Source organism: Paralichthys olivaceus, chromosome 4 (assembly GCF_024713975.1).
Source record: "Paralichthys olivaceus isolate ysfri-2021 chromosome 4, ASM2471397v2, whole genome shotgun sequence".
Taxonomy (NCBI): Eukaryota; Metazoa; Chordata; class Actinopteri; order Pleuronectiformes; family Paralichthyidae; genus Paralichthys; species Paralichthys olivaceus.
The window spans coordinates 11284857-11310402 of record NC_091096.1 but is presented as its reverse complement, the minus strand read 5'-3'; the positions used below and the strand labels follow the sequence as shown (position 1 = coordinate 11310402).

The following is a 25546-nucleotide window of genomic DNA, read 5'->3' as shown; positions in this document are numbered from 1 at the left end:
CAAATGAAAAGATCAGATTAACACTTTGAGCAGACAAGTGACAAAGAGAAGTAGAAAATTTATTGCAGTATTTGTTCCACCAAAAGGGTATGAATCCCCTTTCCTCTTATTACTAGGGTGACCTAATACATCAAAATCTACATTTACAAAATATCCTCCTGCAATAGGCCACATATACTGCATGCGTAGTTCGAAATAGAATAAATTATATTCAGAGGACTCTGCCATTGTACAGCATGGACAAATAAAAGTGAACAAAAATAAAAATTTTTTTTTTTTTCTTCTCTTTTTTCATCTTTTTCTTTCAAATATCTAAAAGCTAAAAGGAAAAACCATCAGGGTGCTAGTAGTATAATAAACTCCAAAAACACTTTAATAAGAACATCAAAAAGACTAATTTCCAACATTCACTTAAGGTTTTATTCTTTTTTTACAGCTTTTTTGTCTTCAGAGATATAAACATTTTAGTTTTTTGTTGTGTTAAACTATGATACAGTGGGAGTAGAAATGAGCGACTAGAATCTGCTGCACAACAGCGAAGGAGCTCCCACAACAATGTTGACAAAACATTTCCCTCCAGGTCTCTTTTCTGATAGCCTTTATAAGGGATAATTTGGGTGAATTATTCCTTTAATGCCTTCTGGATTCTATCCTCTGAACTTATACACAAACAAAACATGAGCAGTCCCTCTAATATAATAAGTCTTATGTTTTGTGTCATTTTTGCAAGAATAACTCATGTAAAAGTATGTAGTGTCAAATATTCTTGCCCTCTTGTGTTTTCTTACAAAAATGAGGAAGGAGAGGAGGAGGGTAGGAATCCAGTGAAGTTTGGCTGTGTCGTTGGAGGTGGCAGGTTGTGGAGGAGGAGCAGGAGCAGGGAAAAAGGATGATTTGATAAAGTAGAAATTGAGCAGAGGGGTAAAAAAACAAAACAAAAAAACACCACACGGGAGCCATTAGCTAGCCCCCCCTTCCCGCGCTGCATACAGTGAGCGTAAAGTCTGTACTACTTTGTTGCTCAGTTTGTGGTTGCTGGTCAAGGCAATTTTCTTGTAAATGATGTCCGACTCCTTAATAGTGTCCACCCAAGGCACCAGTTTGCGGCCATCGCGTTTCTTGGCCTCTGCCCAGGGCCCCGAGTAGGAGCCTGCCATCCAGTGGATGCTGTAACCGCTGGAGGTCTTGTTGACGACTCGAGCTATCTGTGGCCGGTCCTTGTATTTGGGGCAGCAAAGGGCAATCACATCCATTGCCTCCACTGTCTCGCTCATACGGCCAGGGTCCGAGGAGTCACCCGCTCGCCTTGACTTTCGCGAGGACTGCAGGGAGGAGAGATGAAAAATAAACATTGAGCTATTTCTACTTCAACAATTTTAAGTGTATTTTTCAAAAAGTGTGTTTGAACGCATCTATCTCACCCCCGGGGTCCTTTCATCACCATCACTATCATCATCATCTGTCTCTGGTCCTGCCTGATTGCGTGGACTGGGTCCTGACATGGGGCCGGAGCCTCCCAGTAGGGCGTTTATGGCTTTGTTTCTGATGTTAGCGCTGGCAGACGCTTCTCCCTCCTCATCCTCCTCGTCTGGGTCCAGATGTTCCATCAGACACTTGAACTGTGGCGTTAAATGGCAAGAAAGTCTTTTTGAGACAACTTTCACACTCCTCAGCAGTTTGTCAATATCTAACAACCACATGTAAAAGACTGGAGTTGGGGTAATTTCGAATGAGTGTTTAATTATTTGAAGTTCAGCACTCATCATGAGCATCGATGGTGCACTTATCCCACTGATGCCAGAAGAATAAATGTTACCCACAGTATAATAAACAAGTGAAATCTACCACTTGACTTGTATTAAGCTGCCATGCTCTTCAGACAAATGAAATCACATGTCACCTTTGAAATCATCTTTCATTTAAAAATGTAAACCCAAATTAACTTGATGAATCTTTGATGTAAAGTTAACTTCGGCACTGAAGTTTGATACAGCTTCATCACTTACGTCTAGGTACTGTTTGACTATCCGCTTCTTGATATCGTCTGTCAGCGTGGCGTGAGCCATGTTGTTGGAGATGAAGTCAATGGTTTGTCGAGGGTGGAAGTGAACGTTGTTTTTCCTGTTCACTGCTTTGTCGTAAACCTTGGCTGATTCAGTTGGTGAGTACTTCTGAATTTTACTGTTGGAAGATAAAAGGTTTCAGTTAGAGTGGTACATGTGACCCACACTGAAAAATCAAGATATTTTCATTTAATTGAAGGCTTTATAGAAATTTAAAGTAAGGTTGATCTTGCCTGTCAGAAAATCCATACTGGTTCTTCAGATGCTGTTTGAGCACCAGCAACAACAGGATGCCCTGAACGGCGTTAGCAAAGTCCAAGAGACTGCCAGGGTTATCTGGGAGGAGCCTCATTACTTTTTCCGCATCATCCACATCCAGATCCTCAAGATCAGACTCGGACTCTGAGGACTCTGTTGCAACAGGTTTTCTGGCCTTTTTAGGCCGCCGTACCACATCGTCATCATCATTATCGTCATCATTACTGTTGCCGTTTTCTTTGTCGTCGCTCCTTGGAGAATCACAGTTCATCTTCTCCTCATCATGCGCCCCATCTGACGTGTTCTTCCATTCCTTCTTTACCTTTTTCTCCTTACGCCTCGGCTCTTTTAACAAAAGCTGCACAGACAGGAAAAAGTAAATCAGTAAGAATATATACAGCATTTGGGGGGTGATTTCCTCAAGTTTTTCACCTGCATTCAAAAGTTACATTCAATAAAGTACCTCTTTGAAGGTTTGCAACAAGTTGCTGCCAGACACAGACAGGGTGATGTCTATGTGGTGCATGATGAAGAGAGGCTCCTCCTGGCTCTGGTATGGGAAACAGGCGAGGTTGTCTGCTATAAACAGCAGCATGTTCACTTCCGTTTTCTGCAGAGAGAAATAAGAAAACAGAGTTAAAAGGTTAAAAGTAAATACCAGGGACAAAGTCGCATTGCAGTATTCTCTTATTAGAATGTATATAAGTTTATATATTAGAAATTATATACAGGGTTCTTAAATCAAGACAGGTTCACTTACAGCACTGTCGTCATAGAGGTTCAGCAGTGAGATGAGAAAAGCCCTGCGGTGCTGGCGGTTCCCCCGGATCATAGTGAAGAGGTGCGAGCAGAGTGCTGAGTGAGTCTCGTCCTGTCTGAAACCTCTGATGATGCTCTTGCGAGACAAATTGATGGCCTGCTGCAAGTTGTATGACATCTTCATCCCAGCTACTGCCTTCATCTGTGGAAGAAAAAGGTTCAAAGAGATGTGTCACAAACCAAGCATGTCAGACAGCTGTTGAGGCAGCTGCAGCAAAGGAAATGTACCAATAAATTAATGAGACTAAAAGAAAAAAAAATATTGCCACTTTATTATGTTTGAAATTCTCAGGAATGTAAGGGTCATTTTTGTTGTTCTGTCATATCTTGCTGGACAGCTAAAAGGCTAAATTAGAATGACCGAACCAGGTACATATGTCTTTACCAGCTTCAGTCACTGAGTAACATGAGTCATATCAATCAACTCACATGGATGAATCCTGTGTACTTCTTGTCAATCTCCACAAGCTGCTGGTCAGCTTTGTTCCTCATGCTGGGCTCTGGGTCTGTTCCCATTGCAATGAGGTAGGGTACACACTGCACGGACAAGATGAAAATAATGTTACATGCATATGTTTATATGACTCTGTTTACCATACAATAAAAAGTTTAAATGGAAGTTCTGGGGGATGAAAATGTACCACAGCAAATTAAATTAGGGATCTTGGTGAATTTTAGAATCATTTGAAGATTTAAAAATTCTCACACACAAGTGAAATAAAGAGAGAGAGTCACCAATAACAGAAAAAATGAATCACTTCTTACCTGTACAGGATGGATGAGACCCTGGTTGAGTGTGAGAGCTATGACGTTGAGAGCAAAGTGCCGTACACTAGACTGGGTGTGAAAGAATGCCTCCAACACCTGTTTTAGATAAAGCTGCATTATTGAGCTGCTCATCCCTGAAGAAATGTCACCCATCTCCTTCAGATCCTCCTGTTTGGACAGTTTCTTCCCTGCAAACATGAAAAATGTGTTCAGTATGTGTTCTAACACAGTTTACATATTCACAGAGCTGAGGTTACTCCATATAAGTAGTTTTGATACACCAAACCTTTGAGGCACATTGTTAAAACTAGCAACAAACTCAGCAACACCCACAGCTCGACTTACATTCTCTGTCCGCTTCCTGCATCCGTGTGTCCTCCTCCTGAAGGTATGTTTGGAGGTTTTTGAGGATCTGGATTTTGAGGTTAATGGAGGAGGCGCTGTCAGCCAGGATGCCATTGTACAATGTCTTCACCTCAGGCACAAACATCTGGCTGGGATGCATGATCACAAGGAAGCCTGAGGCGAGAGAATAACAAAGAGCAAAGGTCTATAAGAACCAGCAAACAATACTTTCTCCATGTACAAATCAACAACATGCAATGCCTTCATCCTTTCTAATCTATACATTTGTGGAATATCATTATGTTCAATATTTTTGTTCTTGCCTAAGCCGATGATGGCTTTGGTCTTGACCTCCTCGTCCTCATGTTTGGTGAAGTATAGAAGCAGCTCGAGAACTTTCTCCTTAATAACAACCTGCTGGATTTAAGAAATTGTGACACCACATGAGAACATATTATTTTCCCAAGAAACTAATATCTGTATGTAGACACAATCCATAACTTAACTCAGGTTCAGTATCAAGTATTAAATATAATTATACATCAACTGCTCTCCTACCTTGTTGGTGCCCTTGAACTCCTCCAGATCAAAGTCAAAGTGTCGGGCCAGGGCACCCACAGTGAAGAGCGATCGCAGCAGGAAAGGCTTGTTTGCTACTAACGTTGCACTGTTAGAATCCTCATGATGCTGAACCTTAAGTTTGTTAAGTGCACCTGGAAAAAAAGAAAAATAATTTAAGTGGACCGAGTTTATGTTTTTTTCCCCCCTTGTACAGCTTTACTATTCTTCTAAATTATAAAGATTTGGGGATACTCTACATTTATTGACCAGCTTGATATAGTTTTTCTTTTGTACTGTGACACTTCACAGCTCAACACTGCAGATTGCTGTGACGCTTGCAAAAACAGTGCTCACCATAAAACCTGTTGAAGCAAGCCCAGACAAACTTGTAGTTGTGTGTCACTTTGTTAACAACAGCTCCAAGACAGCTCACACAGTGCTGGACCACCTATAGAGAGGAAGAAGAAAACCATGTCATCTCAACAAAACTGATCCAACAGCAAACCTGGTTCTTCAGAGGTGCACCATATATGAATTCATAAAGAGCCGCTGCCACTCACAGTCATGCCATATTTGATGATGAGCTTCATGAGGTCTTCTTCGATGGTGGCAAGGAAAGTTTCACTGGGGTGCTCCATCAGGGGTACCACAAGTTCCAAGATCTTTGCCACGTTACAGATGACCATGAAGTCATTGGCAGTCTGCAATGGAAACAGTATAAGATTAACTGATGAAGAAACTCAGGAACCAAATATGAATCAATTGGAAGTCTTTACTTATATTAAATATTGGAGAGGACATCAAACAAATAATCCCTCTGTGTTTTCACTACTGAACTTATGTTCATTTCTCTAGCCCGATTTAAAGGATCATTGATCTTATTTTGAGAATATTGTTTTTCTTGATAATTCTGCAATAACAAAATGAATTTAGTGGACCCAACTTACGTTACACTTCGTGGTCAGGTAGGGTTGCATGGTCATGGCATGTTTGACCATAAGCTGGGCCCTGATCTTGCTGAACAAGTACAAGGTGGTGATACACGCCACCAGCCGTGTCGAGTTTACACCCTTGTTCTCTACAGAGGAAAAAAACAAAATAAAATAATTTAAAAAAAATGTTCTGACACTCACAAATGTTTTTTAGATATGAATAAACATGATGCTAAACTTGCATACCTGAAAGAGACTCCTCGTATTTGAGGATGTGTTCTACTAGATTGTCAACTAGCTGAACACAGGCCTTTTTGGCTGGTTTGTATGATGCATCCTCTTCAGATTTGAGAAGCTAGAGCAAGATAGACAATGTTTATTATAAAAGATTTGAAATAGTGATTATTTTTATCAAACAGGTGAAGCCCAAATTAAAAATCAAATTCTTACATTCTGAAGAAGTTGCTCGAACCAGTCGTAGCCGGTGTCTCGACACGCTGCGACCTGAAGAAATCAAACACAAGAATATAATGTCACTATAACATTGGGTAAGTGTTTGATGAGCGATATTTCCTCTTTTGTTGATGTCTATTATTATCATTGCTGAAACTCACTACATCAGTGATGTTCAGGATCTTTCTGGTCATGGTCTCTTTGTCGTGGGCTGGTGTCGGAGTGAACCACAACTTCTGGAATGTCTCATTCACCAATTTCTATGAATAACACAAATTGGTGTGTCACAAGTTGAGATCTGCACTTATTGCAAATCTGTTAAGCAAGAATATATTGAAATACAGAGAATATAAATAATAATGGTGAGACTGCAAGTTATATCTGAAAAAGATTTAAAAGTCTCAAGGAAAAAATGTGCAGTTAATCCATACCTTGATACCCTCTTCATCATTGACTCGACGGATCATCCTCACACACATCTCAGTAATCTTACTGAAAGTTGGCTGCTCCAGACAGATGTCTCGGAGGATCTTGATCACCCGTTTCCTTACGCTGATACCAGTGTCCTGTGAAACAAAACCAATTCAAGTCATAAAGACTTTGCAATTTTATACAAATATTATATAAACATAAGGTTCTTGTTTTAACCCGTGTTTGTCTGTTTTTAGTTTATTTGAAAGCAGGATTATGCAAAACGTACAGAACTGATTTGCACCAAACTAAATAAACGACCAGGGAAAAACCCATTAAATTTCAATATGAATCCATTTAAGGAGGGAATTATTTTTTTAAATCACTTCAAACAACATTTTTAGGATATTTGAGGGCATTTTTATAAATCGCTTAAGAGATAATATCCATGAATTTTGATGTGAAAAAACCTCCAAACATTTATGGTGTTGACATCAATGAAATTGTAGAATTTAGAGCATATTGTCAGACTACTTCCTTGTCCTTTCATTTTTTTTATTTTAAGATCTCGACAGAAGTGAAGAATTGTTTGGCCTTGGCAGAATTATGTTGTCTTATTATTGCCAGTCTAGTTTACATGTATGCATGGGTTGCAACAGCATTTGTCTGCCAATAGGTGGCAGTATAAGACTGTAATGAGGAGTGAACTTCTGATGAACCCTCCTGACTATTTCCATGACAACAGGCAAAACAATTCCAATGTGTTCACTTCTCAGATGCTGAGGACAAAGAATAACCACCAGGTTTTTGTGTTGGACTGCATTTCAATATTGATACATGATATTACAATGGACACTTTAAACTGGCTGCTTAAATAATCATTTCTATTATGTAAAAGCAAATGTTAGAAATCCACAGTCAAGCAATTTTTCATCATATTCAATTGTTGCAGATGCTTCTACATGTAAACACATAGGAATTAGTTTGATTTGTTTATGAATTAAAAAGGTTCATGAAACCGCTTCAGTTCTACAATAATTGTTCATGTGAGTAGTTTACTGAGATTCTGTGGAATATGTTGTGGGTATCAGGAAGCTGTATGTACCTCATGAAAAAGTTTATAGGAGGTTGTTGATGAATTAACATTTGGGATGTAAACTGTTTTGAGTAATATTGATCATTTGTCAGTCCACTGAACAATAATTAACATCACAGTTGTGCGTGCAAAGACTGTATTACACTATAGCTGGTATAGAGACAGCGGATTTGACCTCATCAATGAACCATCAATGACTTGAAAAATGTTTTTTGTTTTGTTTAATCATTGTTCCAACCACAGCATCACAATGGCAAACTGGGTGTGGTGTAAACACTGTGCGACAAACACAAGAGTGATTAGTTGTTTGAGAAGCACTGAAGGGGCACACTGATACCTGCAGATCAATGTTTTGTTGATGCAGCAAAAACCAAAACATCATAGCAAACAAGTCTCATTCATTGAAGAGCAGTCATGAATGGCTGTCAGGTTTTCAGACAGCTGAGTTCATAATTAGATGCACGGTTCATATGAGGACAGTGAGACCTCACAATGCATTAATGTGTTGAGAATTAGTCCGATTGGGCAACTTACCAGTATCCTCTCTATGAGCATGTCATAGTACTGTTCAGTGAGTTGGGGTCTGCTGAGGACGAATTTGCCGAGCAGCTCCACAGCTGCCTCTCTCACACTGGTGGAGTTGTCCATCAAACGACCATGGACACCACGCTGCATGTCAGACTGCACAAGTGGAAAAGAGAGTCAGTATATAGTATGAGATCACTTGCATATACAACAGAAAAGCAGAGAACAAAATTAAAAAGTACATTATAGAACAGAGCGGAATGTAAAAATGACGAAATGTCTTCACAAACACAGATCCTCACATACCCTTGCCAGGATGCTGGGGTCCACAGCCACGACCTCAGACAGACATTTCATGGCTTTAGTCCTCACAGCAATGGCACTTTCCCCAAGGACTCGCAAGATCTATAAAAATTAAATAATTAAATAACACAAAGATATTTCTGACAAACCAGTTAGCCCTGATATTATCAATATTATATTTTGTGATTGTTACTGTGTAATTTACAAATATTTTATGTGGCTGTGGTGCTTCATTAAAAAGATACTCCTGGGAAGAATAAATTGTACCTGTGTTAAATAAATATCAAAGCTCTGGGCGAACGGCCTCATGGAGGCCAAATAACGCACGATCAGGCAAGAGTCATCGTAGTCCACAGTGTCAGAGTTCATTCTGCAAGAGTAGGACACAGAGGAAGGATATTATAGTATTATAGAGTCAAACAACTGGTAGTGACTATAACTCACCGGCAACTATGACATCAAAAATAGGAACAGGACAATGTCATGATAAATCATGGGAGTGAAAGTTCCTGTGATATGGATGACTTTGCCGAAACCGTCACATCCTTACTTCAGTGTTGTGAAATGAGAAGGCATGGTCTTGATGATGTTGCGCAGGAACTTCTTGCGCTTCTCAGCACGCTGCATAATTTCACCGGTGCTCTCCAGCTCCTTGGCGTGTTGTGGTCCATCCGATGAGTCCTCATCCTTGGGATTCTGGTTCCGCATGGACTTCTCAGCCTCTGTGGTGGCGTCCCGGAACCACTGGGCAATGTAGAACTTTCGAGCAAACTAGAGGACAAAGAGGGTTTCAGTATCAGATGGAGATAATTTAAAGTTTCCAGTTATTACAGTTATTTCTTTATAGAGTAAGAAATCAATGAAAATTATTTCATTAACACAAGTATAGTTGAGAGTGTAAGCCAATGCTGGAACCCTAACCTAACCTTTAATGGATGCTATTCTGTGTTTTGAATCGGCAGTAATGTTCCACACAAGCTTAAATAGCTAATTAAATTGAATAAGTACATTAAAAGCCAACATGACATTCAGAACATGCTCATAGATTTCAGATATCTAAAGCTGTTCAAAGTCACCACTTGCAGAGTCAGTCTAATGTAAACCCACCACCAGTGAAGCGTCTGTCTCAGCATTCTCTTCCAAGTAGTCCAGTAAAGCTTTCTGCAGCTGCTGGGTCTCATCGTTACCTTGAGACTATTGGATGAGAAAGAGAAAGGTGATTTTTTTTTACAGTTTTCTGCAAAAAGAAATGAGAAATATCAAGCAAAAGAGGGACTAAATTGTAACATACATTTTGTTATTTCTTACTTATCTTTGTCACTATCTTAACACTTTAAAGTAATTATCATCATAACTGAAATATGAGGTGTTGGTTACCTGTTGTAGAATACGATCAATTGATCTCTGGTCCATCTTGCTGGTGACTGCATCCTTCCTCAGACGGGCGGCCACTGTGCCCAGGTAGTCCAGAGATGCTACTCTCAGAGCCATTTCTGTCTGTTTATTACTGAACTGGTGGACCTGACGAGACAGAAAGAAAGAACACAAGAACATAAAAAGAGATGTCAGCAAGAAATGAACTGTTGTAAGTTATCACTTTACACACATTTATTTTCATGCTAAAAGAAAATAAAAATCCATCACTGCAGTTTTTTTTGTTTTTTTTTAAATTTCAGGGCAAGTGTCCATTAATAAAACCATATACTATTTTTGAAGGGACTGTGTGTAACTACAGTCTTTTACAGTACAAAAACACTCCATTACTGCATTAAGGATTATTTATCTTTAGGTGTTTAAATACTTCACTGCCACAAATCAAAAATAAATCTTGTTAATTGCAAAGTCCAAAATCAGCAGTATGAAAATGACTTGCAATTCAAAAATAAATACAGAGGGAGGATGTCATTCAAATAATGATTTGCAGCCTCTGAAGTCCATGTTTCAGTGTGAGAGTTCCCTAATATGAATATAATATATTATGTAATATGAATTTCCAGTTTAAACAAAATTGTTCAGTCATACTAACCAGTAGTCTACCAAGCAGACTGAGAAGCAGCTCTGCAGCAGGCCACTCTGGCCTATTCACTGTTGAGAGCAGGTCCTGGACAAAGTTCTCAAACAACGGCCGGTAATCTTCTTCTCCCTGCTTGCTGCCACACCTGAGAGGAAAAAGGTGAGGGGGGTCATCACAGGAAATAACAGGGACAAAGGGAAAGCAGGATGCTAAATATTGGGTCGTTGATTACTTTTTGAGGAAGACTGAAAGGAAGTTTTGTGCTGTTCTCATTGCCGTCTCATACGAGTTGGTTATTAACACGTCTTGATCCACCTGAGCAAAGAAAAGGAGGACTTGTGAGCAAATGTCTGAATGGGGATTTGTATTTCTAAGCATTGTACATTTGCTTTTTCATAAGGTGTTTTTGTGTTTTGGCTTGCTCTCCCACCTTGGTGTCATACTCATCGAAAGCGTCCTTGTCATTAGGGAGGTGAACCACACACTGGATCAGTTGCAGCACCAGAGCCGTCACCATTTGGATGTACATCGGCTCGCCATCTTGGTCTGAGCTGTTCAGCCTAAGAAAAGGAAACAGAGGAATTCACTATCATGTGTATTACCCAGACAAAACCTGAGTGGTGGAGACAGGCCTTCTTATAAGCAAATATTTACCTCTGCCAATATGTTATGGTGCACTGGTGGATATAAAAATTACCTGAAATTCCTGAGGGAGCGTTTGCTGGTGGGCAGTCTGGCTAAAGAGGTAAAGATCTCCTCCAAGATCAGCTGCCGATGCTTCTCATAGCGCGAGAACACCTGGAGACAGGATTTATTCAAGCAATTAGTCTCTAACATCATTGCTTTCTAGAACATAAACCAAAAGATGAGCAGTGCTTATAAGAAACACTGAAGATCTGTAAGTTCCCAAGAGGAAAATAAAGACTTACTGCTGTAACTAGTTTAATGGCACACAGCTGCAGCTCACTGACATTCTCCACAAAGAATGGAGTGATTCCCATCGAAGAAACCTGGGCGAAAAAAAGAGAGTGAATCAATGAATCATCTGGTTTGAAATTCAGTTTTTGTACCTAAACATATAATGATGAAATTGTCATGAAATAATTTCAGTTTTTACCTGGAGGATGGTGGTGTCTGTAAGTAGTTGGATCTCTAGGAGCTCAGAAATGTTGCTGACGATGTCGCACACTTTGTTGTACAACATGACGATCACTCGTTGCTTATGTGTGGAGCATTTCGCACGCTTTGCCTTGGAGCTCAACAAGCCACCTAGATGAAAACACATTTTGTAATAACAATTATTTATATAATTTTACAGTTTAATTTATTATACTATTTGTGTTTCCATGACAGAAGTCAGTAAAAGAGAGAGATAACCCTGGATTTCTCAAAAGTCAGAGGTCACTTAAATGAACACTCACATAGTCCCCACAAAGTCATTAATTGTTGTCACTCAGATCACAGCAATGTCTAAGATCCTGGCTTAAAGAAAGTCAAGAACTAAATTAAATTAAGCAATTTTCTTTACCCTCCAGTGTTTTTACTATGTCTAGGAACCAACATACACATATACTAAAACATCTATCGCACACCCAGAACAACACACACAGAGGGACTTCTCCCAGTATGCCCAAGGTCATCAGACTAAATATCATCAGGTAACAAAAATCTATATTTTAATCCTTGAGGGCTGTCACTGCAAAACTAAATAGAAGAAGCAGTGTCCTCACCTCCATGTGGGTCCACCCTGTAGACCGGGTCATACTGTGGATACAGTGTGTTCTGAAGATGGAACTTGGTGTATTGTAGCACCCGCTCAATGACGTCCTCTATGTAGACAGCCTTCGGCATGTGTGTTGAGGTCATGATGTTAAGAGCTGTCAGACAGGCGTCTGCAGACTTTGTGACTCGCTCCATTATCAGGTCTCTCCAAAGTTTCTCCTCATCTTCAGCATCATGGTCCTGAGTTTAGAAAGGAAATGGATGAGACCAGTGGCAGTATTATTGCTTTTAATTGTTTTTAATGGATGCTGTATTGATTTCTGAAGTATATCACTAAAATTCTATAAATCATTTCCACTTCAAAGAATGTAAAAAAAAAAAAAAATAAAGACAGAGGAAAGGGACTCACATGGCTCATCAGGGTGGAAAGCTTGGATCCATCCTGGATATTCTTCTCCAGTATGTTTAATAGCTTCACCAGCTTGTCTGATGGGATCTACAACAACATAGACCATTATTTAGACCTGTAGCTTTCTACAGCAAAATTATGCATCAACAATCTATGATAAAATATTATGCAGTACCCTGCTGGAGATGCCCATGGCCTTAATCTTGGCAGACTCGCTGCCCAGCTCATTCAACTGGTGTTTCCCGAGCAGCAGCTCCTGAGGTATCTCATCATCATCTGCTGCTGGAAACACATAACGTCATAATTACTTATAGTGAGGCTGATGTAGGTGGGTTTAGAAAAATGGACCACAGGGGCCAGTCAGAAATGGTATTTACCCATGGCAGTGAAATCCACATCCTCCAGATTCTCCAGGATGTTGTCAATACTTGTTAAGAACCTCTTGAATGTGGACGAGTCCATCAACTCTTCTTGGGTCAGCTTGGGTTCATACGCTTTCCGTTTCTTCTGCTTCTCCTTCATCTTCATTTTTCTGGCAACTTAATGAAGAGAATTTACATATTGGTCTTTTGCCATTTGTTTTGTTTTCATTGTGCTTGCCAGATGCCAAACTGTCTTTTTACAAGTTAATTATTGTTATAAGAAAAAAGGTTTTCTAGGGTTCAGCTCGACATAATAAACTGACATGTACTCATTTTTGCATAAAAAATTAAATTCAAGCACTGGTTGAATAAATATATTGAAAAAGAACTTCCAATTTTCACTTGAACAAAGCATATAATAATTTAAGCACTTTCAATTACCCATGCCTATTAATGTCTATTTTCCAAAACTTTTCCAAAATATGAGAGCTTGTGGACCTGTAGCAAAGACTCTCTATATAGTTCTATCACTGTCAGAAAGCAAATAGACATAATTTGACATGATTTGTGTCGACTTGAATACATACTTTCACTCATGCTGGGAGGCGGTGAATCTTCCTCTTCAGAGTCTCGATAGCGACTGCCAGAGCCTCGCCTGCCGTCTCTTTGCCCGCTTTTCCGATGTTCCCCTGAGCCCCGGCGCTCCCTCTCTTCAAATTCCCAGGATCGGTCTTTTTCTCGTCGCTGCCTTTTCCTTGCAGCTGTAGAGAATTAAAAATAAAAGCCAATTGTTAACAAAAGCAAACTGATATTCAAAACCAAAACTTTAAATTATCAATCAGGTATTGATCTTCATAACACTTAAAGGATATTTCTACAAGCAACGAAGAACTGACACTAATTGAATGATTTGACTCACACTCTCCGTTTGCGTCAAAGTCGTCATCTGAGCTGACCTCAGCATATTTGGGCTTCTCATTTACAGTGCTTCGTTTCCTCTTGTTCATCTTTACTCTTTCACACAGGGGCATGGTTGACTCGATCTCTGCCAGCAGCTCTGGAGGCAGTTCCTTCAGAACTGCTGGGTCCATACCACCTAAGATTTAATAATGAAATTATAAGTTATGAACAAAAAGCTCTTTATGTATTTAACAGTGTGGATAAAACTGTACAGACATGCTCTAAATTTAGCAGAACTACTTGCAGGTTCTGGTTCTTACTTTTGCCAGACTTTCCTGATGAGATCCTGTTCTTTCCAGACTTGCTGTGCCGTATGATCCTCTGAATCTGGTCGATGGAGAGCTTTTTTAGAACCACTACAGGTTTTGGCCTCTTCTCAAAGTCCTTCACCAAACCAAGCCGCTCCAGTTTCACCTTGGGCTGGCCCCACATTTGACCTTCAGTTGACCCACTGCTATCCTTATCCCGTTTGATCTGAGAAAAAAAAAATTACAATGCTCAGTTTTTAGTCAGTGTTGGACAGAAGAGAAAAGAAAATCAAATAATATAATTTAAATAAACTAACTGAAACTAGATTAATGATTCTGATATTAGTTTCCAGTATATTTCTAGTAACAAAGACTTAAAGGAATACTCCACCAATTTTCCAACATTATATTAAATTGTAGGATTATATCTAATCCACTGTCAGTTTACACTGTCAACACTTCAGTGCCGAGGTAGCAAATCCCCGCAGCCACAAAGGATGATGGGCCAAAAATGGACATGCAACACTGACAGTTGCCAAAAACATACAGCACACACAATCGCGATCGCAAAATATTGCAGGTTTGTTCTGATAAAGCTAGTGAGTGAAGAGTATGGTTGAGGGGTCGTTCTTATATTATTTATAACGTCCTAACAGAATTTAATTTGGTGAAAGTGTTTGACTCATTTTACATGTAAACAAGTAGCTTTTGAGTCATTCTATTGAATAATTCCTTCAAGTCAGGTGATTTCAAAAATGTTGTCATAAGAATTTCACTAAATATGATTAAATTATAATTCCTTCGCATATGTCACTGTGATGCCTTTCATTACTTTATAACCAATCAGTTGGAGCTACATTTCCAGGTCCTGCCAGGAAAAGCACCTGAAGCACTTGTCAGGTTGGTAACTACATTTCAGTAGACAAGTCAATCAGAGGATGATGAGACTGGCTGTCCGAGTAAACAACTAGCAGTCTAATCTTGTTTACTTGGTGCTAAATATGGCTTCAGTACAACTAGCTGCTTGCACAACTACTGTTTTGTTTGTCCTTTGCTACAAGTGACCCTATCTATTATTGTACACAATAAACATCAAATTGTGCTTGTTTTTCTAAGTAAACACAGAAAGGCCCAGGACATAGGGGCATATAACTGTGTGCCAAGACATGTGGCTGGGCATTACATCTCTGATCACTTTGTTGACAATAGATACAGTAAGAGGAATAAATAAATTGAAGTTGGAAGTTTTTCGGCTGCACAATACTGACAGCGAGCGCTTAGAGATATTGACCCATATTCATCATCTAAAAAATTAATCACTGGAGCATTTCTTTAAGGTAGTTGCTTTTGTTTACACACAGGACTTAATTCACAACTTAATAAACTTTAAACAGACGTGTGGGTTAATGTGTGAGCTGATATTTAGACCAATCCCAGGAATAAACAAAAGGCTTATGAATGGAAAAGCAAAAACCAAAACAAAGCATGAGCAGTGGTCTTTTTTGGTTTTGTGAGCTTGCAGGCAGTGACAGCTGAATGATTGGTAGATGAGTAGATATTTTTTTGGGGTCGGCCCAGATCACCTTAGGGATCTGGAAGTTCTTCAGTGCGCCACTATGCCCTCCCAGGAGCTGAGCAGGGAAGGAATCTGGAAGTTTAACACCAGAAGCAGACGAGGCTGGTTTGGAACCATCTTGCCTATTGCTGCTCCGACCAGGCTCTCCAGTGGAAGAAGCCCGGAAGCCAGACCTATCTCTGTCACTGCGGCAGCGAGGGTCAGGAGAACGTCGGTCTCGACCACCAGTCTCGCTCCGATGCCTCCTATCTCTGTCAGATTCTCGGTCCCTGTCTCGTCCGTGTTCCCCACGGTTTGATGACTTTGGCATCTCTCCTCGTCTGTCCGAGGATTTCTCATCGTGTCGGTGCTTTGATGAATCCCGACCTTCTCTCCTGCCGTCATGTTTATCAACCCTGTTCTTGATGACTTCCGGTCGCCCATCTGGTTTCAACCGTAAAGCTGTGTCAGAACCTTCCACAGCAGCCGGCCCACTAGCTGGTTCTTCAGGCCAGCGTTGGGCCTCAAGGGCTGGAATAGGGGCAGCCAAACAGGGGTCAAGCTGGCCATCAGCTCGGCCTGCCTGCTGAAGATCGATGCTCACCATGAGGGGAGGGCGGCTGGCACCGTTCCCAGCTGCGGTGGCCTCTTGTGGGGTTAGTTTGCCAGCATTTCCCCCGCCTGTTGATCCACTTCCTGGGGCACCTGTGGGGCCACCTGGCCCACCTGCTCCTGGCTCCAGGGGAAAAGAGTCCTGTTTTCTCTTCTTCAAAGGCTTGTCTGCAAACAGAAAACCATGACACTCAGAAAAACATCCAAAGTTATGGGTTTGTATCCATACAGACACTTTCAGTAATATCCTACTCACCTTTATCCTGCACTTCCTTGGAACACTTCTCACTAGCCGCTTCTCGTTCTATCCTTTCGATTTCAGCAAGGGCATCCAGCTCTGCCTCGTCATAAGGGGAACTGGGAGGCTGGAGACCACTGGCACCACCTTGGTGGGAGATCTGTTGCAGCCGAGCTCCTAGGTTTTGCTGAAGAACAGGAACTTGCTGAAAGCCCAGTTCTGCCTCCATGTTGTCTGAGTTCTGGTCCATACCCGGCATGTCACCTGGGATATTAACAAAAAACAGGGTTGTAAATAAAAGGGCTGATGATTTCTATTGCTGCAAAGATTCAGACTGACAAGATTATTAGTTTGTTCTTAAAAGATGGGAGTAAAGCTCTGACTGAGATACAAAGTCTACTCTTACCTGGATCGGACTCATTTGACTTGACCCGGGACAGTTTGAGGGTGAGTTTCGTCGAGTCCTTGTTTGGCGAGCTGACAATATCGTACATGTCCTTCTCCTCTTTCACCGCTGGGGTTTTCTTCCTTTGCTGGAGCTGCTGTTTCTGGTCAGGGCCTCCCTCCCTCGGTGAGGGTGCATAGGGGGGTGGTGACTGCAGAATCAGCGGGGGGCGAGAACCAGCTGTGAGGGAGCAACACCAAATGTAGAAGAGAGTTACCCTTCAAATGTATGTAGAAGAGCACATACCTGTCTGAGAGGTACTCTGATCCAATAAAGTGCAGTGCTATATACCAAGATGGCTATTAAAAATGAAATGAAAACCACTGTGGACTTGTAAGACTTTTGAGAAATGATAGTCTCAAACTATTCTGCTGCTGGGAAAGTGAAATTAGTAATATTTCCACCAGAAGCAGATACTCCCTAAATGCATTAGAGATTTGGGCAGAATGTATGCAGTGTATTTCCTCCTTTCCTCTTGCAATGGCCTTACATTTGGGCGTTCCTTCACTCCCTGCTGGGGAGCAGCCAGGCTGTGGAGACCTCAGAGGGAAAGATGTATTCCTCATGGCAGAGTCACCCTCCTAGACAACATATAGATGAGCATGAGCTTTACAGTGACAAAAACCTTTTTCTAGACAGAAAATCTAATTTTTGCCCAACTGTTGCAAATAAGGTTTCTTGTACAACGGAGCAGTAACTCTAGCGTACAGGTGCGTCTCAATTGTAGTTATATATGTAAGTGGGAGACCTAAATATTAAGGATTATATATAAATTATGTCCAACAATTCTGAAACATATTGTTGATTTAATATTAAACAGAACACCTCATTGCATATTATTCAGCGTTATGTTTATAGCAATGTTTTCCCTAAATATAGTTAATGATTAGAAAATCACTAATTGAGAAAACCAATAATACCAACCGAGATTGGATCTATTAAAGATTAAGTTATAAAACATAAACATAACAAAAAACAAACAAATTTACCTATACACATACTGTGTGTGGTTTTACAGGTTTTATTGAAAACCCCAGTGTCTGGTTGGTATCCATTACATAACCATATTATACATTACCACATTACTTGTCTTTACTTTAGCCCGGAGCAGTTTGTAAAAATGTTGCACCTGAATTCTGTCTATATCTGTTTGTGTAGTCTGAGACACAACAGCTGTTTTTCATGAACCTTCATTGACAGATGCTGCCTGTTGTCATCTAAGAAATAACAGAAATAGCTTATCACATATCCTATTAAGACTTTGTCAGCCATACCTCGCTGCCCAGTCGGTGTACAATGTTAAGGTAGTCCTCAGTGCCATGTCTGTCTGAGTGGTGGTTGGCAGCATTGGCCATCTGCCCCGATACTTTGCCCTCGTGGATATTTCGTATGCCACCAGGAACCATGGGACTGGCTACAGACACTGTGACAAAATAAAAGGAATCATCTATTTTGAGAATCATCTAATAGTGAGGTGATAATTATATGGTAATAATTGACAGAAAAAATACATTTTCAGAAATTGTTGAGAGGTCAAAAATGGATTTAAAAAAGCAGATATGTATTTACTGGATCAAAGTTCTGTTTTTGGGTCAACTGCTTCGGTTCTCCCAGAATCCTTCGAGCAAATTGAGACCCAGCAAAAATAATAAGTGAATGAAATCTTCAATGACTATAAATGTCCTTACAGTTATATATTGCATATACAATGGAAAATATTCTGCTGTCTATAAATCACTACACGGTGGAAATAAACAAGCTCCTCTTGATGCAGGTCAAATATTTACCAGTAAAGTGGAAGTGTATGATATAAAACAGCAGGTGGCACAATAAATGAAAAATAATCAATATTTCAACCAATAATATTGGCCAGAAGTCAACCAATTACATGGTAGAAGCCAAAAATGTCACAGCTGGTAGAGAATTTATTGTGCAATCTATTCATGTCCAGAGAACTTAGATTTCACATGGGATCTTTTAATAATTTTAAGAATTAAAGACAACAGAAACAAAACACTGAATAATTCAATTCAATACAATTTTGCACATTAACACCTCAATTGTTTAACTACAGAGCACAAATACCACTAATGAATAACTACGAAACAGTGTCAAATTTCAAGTTCCAATAAACATCAATGTCTGCAGCACTTTTGCACGTCTGCCAACAATGACAATCTGGTGATAAGCCAGTACTGACAAAAGCCGTTTTTCAGACCTGACCTCCAGGACCAACATAGTGAAAGGTGCCCTGCACAGGCGTGTTCCCAACAGCATCAAATCCTGCCCATTAGATCAATCTCTAGACATCTACGTCAGTGTCTGTATGTAATTGTGTTAGTTTCATAAAACATTCAGGAAATCTCTGGTTAAACATCGAGAAACAAACTAAAAGACTAAAATAAATAAATTAAAGCAATGACGGAATGAGGCACAGGAGAGATAATGTGAAGCAACTTAAGGAAGAGTAAATTTAACATTTAGCATAAACAGTGGCTCAATAAGGAACAGAATTGTGTTCATGGAGCTGTCCATAAAACCACAGCCGCTGATCACACAGAACAAAGTACAACAACACCAAGAATGTCAAAAATGTAGTTGTGTAAAATTCCCATGTGACAGATTTCAATGCACTTTCCATTACAAGTTATGTGAAGCTGATCAAATCTACCAGACACTATCATGGCAGAAAGCAAAATTGTCACTCTCAGGTTTAAATAAGAACTCAATGAATCACACCACAGGACAGATCTCCTTAAATAAGCTCTTTAAATAAAACAAACTGGGCTACTTAGCCAGACACGTGCACATTTTAAACAAAGCAAATCTGTCAAGTCTTTAAACAACTCATACACATCATGTACATCAGCCGGGTGCACACACAGGCAAGGAGGCCCAGACCCATATCATGCCCACAAAACAAACATACACATATATTCACTCACCTTGTTGTATCTGTTGGTGTTGGTTATAGCTGGGTGGTTGTTGGTGGGGATACTGCTGTATGTAACCAGTTGCGGGGCTTTGAGGAGTGTAGGGGCTGGGTACTGGACTGTTCTGCTGGCCCATGTACCGGCTACTGGACCCACTCTGAGGCGAAACAAACCGACTGGAAGAAACGAAGGACAGGACAGGGTAGGAGAAGGTAAGCAAGAAGGCAGAGAGAAGTTACATAACTAACCAGGAAGTAAATAATTATCTATTTTGGACAGTATTTTTGTAATATCTTTCAGATATTTGATGATACTATATCCAGTAAATCAGTCATGTAACTAGAAAACAGTATTCTGATGTAGCCGGCAAAAACAACTAAATAGTGACTATTTCAAATGTTATAATATATTGGGCTCATCTAATTCTGGCTGCACAACCCACCTTGATGGACTGGGAGAAATTGCAGCCGGCTGGAAGTTTGTAGACTGGGCAGGGCTATGCATGGAATTCTGGGTGATCTTGAATGGTGGTACCATTGGCTGCTGCATCACATCTGTTTAGGAATAAAAACACAGTATATTTGTTAATAGAATATCAACATAAAGCTTGTCTATGCAATTGTATGCTGCCGTGTCATATTGCGCGACTGGTACTGGAAGTGTCTCCATACTTTTCTCCCTGAAGATGCCAGGGTTCCTGGCCAGCATGGTCTGCAGCAACAGTGGTGCATCTCCCTCTGGCTCATCGCTACCCAGGTTGTCCTTCAGCTCTCTGAAAGCATGCACAAATAAAATTGATGAATATTCACATAATATCAGGCGCAAAATAAGTAGGTGGTTAAATTAATAATGATAAGAACAAAGACAAAGTGTTGAATGAAACATTCCATTGCATGCATGTATTTAATATATACATGAAACGGAGTTTATAGATATGCAGCCTACTATTCTGGGTTGGGACATTTCACAAAATATAATACTATGTGAGAAGATGGACCTCTGTCTCCTGTAGAGATTTTGTTATCGTAACTCTTAAACATCTGCTTCTATTAAATCTTTAGGGGCGATGTTACAAATCCAAAATTTAACAAAGCAAAATTATATTTAAAGGAGTTTTTGCATCAAGAAAACACATGATACTGATTATAAAGGTTTGATTTACAGTGAATATATGTGTGTGTGAAAATTACATATTTTAGCCCAATTGCAGAACCCTACATCACACACAAGATTAGATTCAATTTTGTGCTTTCAAACATAAATTATACTTTATAAACAGTTTTTAGAATACAATGAAAATTGAAAAACTATTATACAGTTATATAACAATTACATTCAGTAAATTTAACTACAGGTTAAGTATTAACAAGTATTCTGGCATCAGGGTCATGTCTCTGATGATTTAATCCAAGACTAATCTTTTGTATAAAACTACACATCATCACTCGATCTCCAAAAGTCAACAGTGGTTTCATTTATTGTAAATACTTTTGACTAATCCTTTTTAAAGCCTTGTTACGATAAACTCCGTGTTGTAACACAGACAGTTGTTAACAATCAAAACATGTGTTTGCCACACAGACACTCTCACTCGCGTACTCACATGTGCTCTGTGGACACCTGGTTGAGGCCATGGGCTAGCTGGGAGGCCAGATTCTCATCCCGACAGCCCAGCAGGCAGGTAACTTCCTCTGCGATCCTCCCATTGTATAGGAGGCTCTTAGTGGTGGTGGCCGGGAGAGGGGAAGGGAGGGGTAGCTGGTTCAACACTGAGGTGAGATGAGAGGGATGACGAAAAGAGCAAAGGTGGGAAGATAAATAATTACACAAGGCAGGAGACAGTATGCAGAATCACATATGCAAATTGACATCCTCAGACAGAATATTTGGGCTTTTTACACAGGAAGAGGAGACATAAGGGAAACTGTCACAGTGTTGTTCACAGGACAGCTGCGTTACTCACAGTCTGTTAAGCTAGCGATCCCAGCGAGAGTGGTGATGGGAACATGAGGCATATCCCCATTCATGCTGAAGGTGAGGGTGGGGGAGTGTGTTGATACACAGGTAGATCAGGGGGTCGATGGACGACACCCGTCCTCACATCTCCTGACACCTAGGAGAGAGAATAAATAGCGAATGGCAGGATATTTGCGACTGTATATTTACACTGCTATGTCTATCACATCATCTGTAGGTCACAAAAACGCATTGAATTGGATCTTGTCAATCAAGATAAATTCCTACGGGGTCTGTTTTACATTTAAACAGGACGTCAACCGTGTCACACTAATATCTTATTATTATTATTTTTATTATTATTTATGTATGCTTCCCTATCTATATGACAGGAATCCTCAGTTCTCTCTGCAGGTGATACAGGGACAGAGGTTCTGTAAAACGCCAAGAGCATGAGTGCAGTCTTGTGAAAAACAAATGCAAATTATGACATGATTGAATCTAGGCCTTATGTTTAAAGAACAGGGTCACTAACTATTGGACAATCCTGCTGCTGCATACTATGTAATTATACTGTTACAAACCATAACCAGCTACAAAACCACAATTTATATTCCCTGAAAAAAGTGTTAATAAATAAAATCTTTAAATTCTTGTGATTTTTGTTACACCTTGAGAAAGAATTAGGTCTCATCAAGTGAAGCCTCATTATACTAATTGATGCATCTTATGAGTCATTTAAATGTCATGTCAGATTACTATGATTAAGCTTCATGACAGATATGATATACACATGTACATTTTGATGTCTATCACAAAGAGGGAAACCTGTGCATTCTCTGTATAGAAAGTACACTGTGACACAGTTGTAAACACAACACCATATTAACATCACTGCATTTTCAAAGATATTACTTTCCAGTAAATAAGCCTGGACATTGATTGCCCTGGTAATTCAGTAGATAGATACTATACCAAGTGTGGATACATAACAACATTCCACTATTTTACAATTTCACTCTCAATTTGACTTCACAAATTATACATACTTGACATCACAAATACTGTGCAACTAAATAAGTAGCCAACTGAAGTAAATCTTCTTTGCAGTTTCAAATCGCTTGCTGCATAATATGATAAATTTACACAAATTAGGGTCCTGTGTTGCACTTAATATGTCTAAATTCTCTTTGCTTGTTACATGTCCTTGACCTCTCAAGGAAGACAGTACGGGAGGTCAAAGAAAAATAGAGGGAAAAGCCAGCTGCAATTTCAGAATATCCAAACGCAGCCCACGCTTTAGAGATAAACCTGGCTGCTACAACAAGCTGAATGCAGGCCAGTGCAGGGCTCACTTGTAGATACATAATTGTCAATGAAATCAAAATAAAAAAGGTGTTTACATGTCAGATATCCAAAATTAGATATTGATTACACACATCAGCCGCATCTTAATGTGTCACCAACATTCTCAGTTGTCTCAATGATTATTAACAATAATAACAACTCAGTGACATGAAAAATTATGCAAACCATCATATTACCTTTTTGAAGAATTCTGTGCAGTCTCGGGTGGACTCACTGACATTTCAGATAAAAAATCCTACTCCTTCAATCTGTTGAAAGAGAACATGGCTCTGCATCAGACTTTGGGACACAAAACTTCATTTGAATCTTCTTTTGAACAATTTTGGAAGAAGATGTGTCTGCAGAAGTTGGACTAAGACTTTTTGCCAAAACAACAACATATTGCAGAGCATCACAACATTGACTGTCACACATGCATTTTCATATTTGCAATGAATGTCACTACTGCCATACAATCTGCAAACAAAGAATGCAAGAGTGGGTAGCACTGTCCCTTTTTACTGACTGCTAAAGAAATGCAACAACCTTTTCAGCAACTTCTGCATCTTACTGGAACCATGTAGATCTGTAAACACAATGTTGCAACCAGATCCGAGTGCAAGAGGATCGTTGTGCTCAAATTGTAAACATGCTGAACCGATTCCACACGTCTGTAGCACAACAGATCAACAGACTGATACTGTTAACGTTACACTGTTAGCATGCTCACTCTATGTGGTCTCCCTCAGTACGCAGAGGCTTGGCTGACAGCTGTGAGACTGACAAGCAGGAGGCAGCACAAAGGAACAGATGCACTGTGATGGTGGCGGCAGTAGTGGGGGGCTGCATCCTCCAGTAGCCACAGCCACCGTGCGCACTCTGCAAACTGGTGTCTGCAGGAAAGCCACCACGCTGCATTTGTTGTGGACATGCAACAAATACCCGCGATTCCCACAAACAACAGCTACATCTCCACCAAACTCCAAATGTGGAGTGACTACAACTGAGGCAACGCAGCCTGAGCTCAGTCAAAACATTTCAACACAGAATGGCAACGAAAGGCAGCGTTAGCCCTGCTAAAAGATCCAGCACAAACAAAAACAACAGCGGGAGGCAAATAACTCGAATGAATGTCCAGCACTTCGTTGGCGTGTAGTTGCAGTCGCCATTCAATGAACAGTTTATCTTAAGTTAACCGACTCACCAGATGCTGCCAGCTACTTACGAGCAAAACCACAAACGATACAGTTTCCTAGAAGTTGACTGTGTGGATGCTGCGGTGCTAACTGCGAAGCTACACTTAGCGCTGGTGGTAGCCGCTAAAATCACTAACGCTAGCTGCCAAAACATTCGCTAACAACAATATTCGTGTTTTAATGGCTGGCTAGTTGTGCTAACTAGCTCTGAGTGTTGTGAGTTAGCCTCTAACGATACTCCCCCGTTCAAAAAGAGAAAAGGCGATTCAAAAAATGACGAGGAAGCGCTAAATCGGGGGTTGATAAATGCTAAAAGGTTTTCCCCTGAGCTCGGAGAGAAAGCAACGGGTTTGAGTGGGTCCATGTGAAGGCGACTGCACGGATACTAAATCCGTGGCAACGGCCCAATCCTCGGGCTCGACAAATGACATCCAGTTGAGGCCGTGCGCCTCGGCGGAGCAAAAACACACCTAGCTAGCTTGGCTGGCTAGTTCGCTAGCTTCCGTTACCTCCCGGTCAACGATTAACGACGCCGTAGGTGGTCTTGCAGCAGAGCTTTTATTAACGTGGCGGAAAAAAAATCGCAAATTAAAAAGTTTGATTTATAAAGAGACACGGGTGGTTGTATTTACCTTCGGATGTTGCGTTGAAAGGGAGGGGAATGTTTTAGCTTGGTTTGTGTCCGTATCTCTAGCTCCCCCTTTCTTCTCTCGCAGCTCCTCCAGAAGGAACTCGACTGGCTTGCCAGCTAGCCGCTAAGCTAGCCTGCTAGCTATCAACAATAATCCGGGTCGGACTGATTCGCTCTTCTTCCGTCACTCGCGGGTGAATGTTCCAACGTACGTTCGCGGGGAAACATTCGTTCTTCTGAGTTTCAGTCGGTCTGCGCCGACGTAAACACCGAGTGCAGCCAATTTCGACAGTAAACCAGAAATATGACGTTTGTTGCGATCATCAAGAGGCTCTCCTCTCGTAGAACAAAATGCCGACCGGAAGTTCTGCCGTCTGACTGACC

General features: G+C 40.4%; 1 protein-coding gene across 5 annotated transcripts; it reads right to left on the bottom strand.

Moving 5' to 3' along the window:
* Positions 1-397: 397 nt before the first annotated feature.
* nipbla (NIPBL cohesin loading factor a) lies at positions 398-25546 on the bottom strand. 5 transcript variants are annotated; one of them, XM_069523668.1, is made up of 49 exons: positions 25164-25546; positions 23533-23604; positions 21996-22145; positions 21636-21801; positions 20704-20804; positions 20475-20586; positions 20045-20208; positions 18374-18522; positions 17590-17680; positions 17061-17279; positions 16673-16918; positions 15833-16584; positions 14262-14475; positions 13961-14137; positions 13629-13802; positions 13057-13218; positions 12855-12961; positions 12680-12766; positions 12279-12510; positions 11666-11817; positions 11478-11558; positions 11246-11346; positions 10979-11108; positions 10781-10863; positions 10561-10693; positions 9912-10055; positions 9642-9728; positions 9085-9305; positions 8802-8904; positions 8538-8636; positions 8241-8387; positions 6631-6765; positions 6361-6459; positions 6197-6250; positions 5993-6101; positions 5762-5892; positions 5375-5515; positions 5169-5262; positions 4812-4966; positions 4577-4670; positions 4254-4427; positions 3906-4096; positions 3570-3677; positions 3082-3282; positions 2785-2931; positions 2297-2679; positions 2007-2181; positions 1422-1619; positions 398-1322 (listed from the first exon to the last, which is right to left on the bottom strand). In XM_069523668.1, the coding sequence occupies exons 3-49, from the start codon at positions 22057-22059 to the stop codon at positions 960-962; spliced, it is 7650 nt and encodes a 2549-aa protein (XP_069379769.1). In that variant the 5' UTR covers positions 22060-22145; positions 23533-23604; positions 25164-25546; the 3' UTR covers positions 398-959. The 5 variants fall into 5 exon arrangements, with proteins under 5 accessions (XP_069379769.1, XP_069379771.1, XP_069379770.1 ...); XM_069523670.1 differs by having other exon boundaries at positions 4577-4667; XM_069523669.1 differs by having other exon boundaries at positions 12855-12958.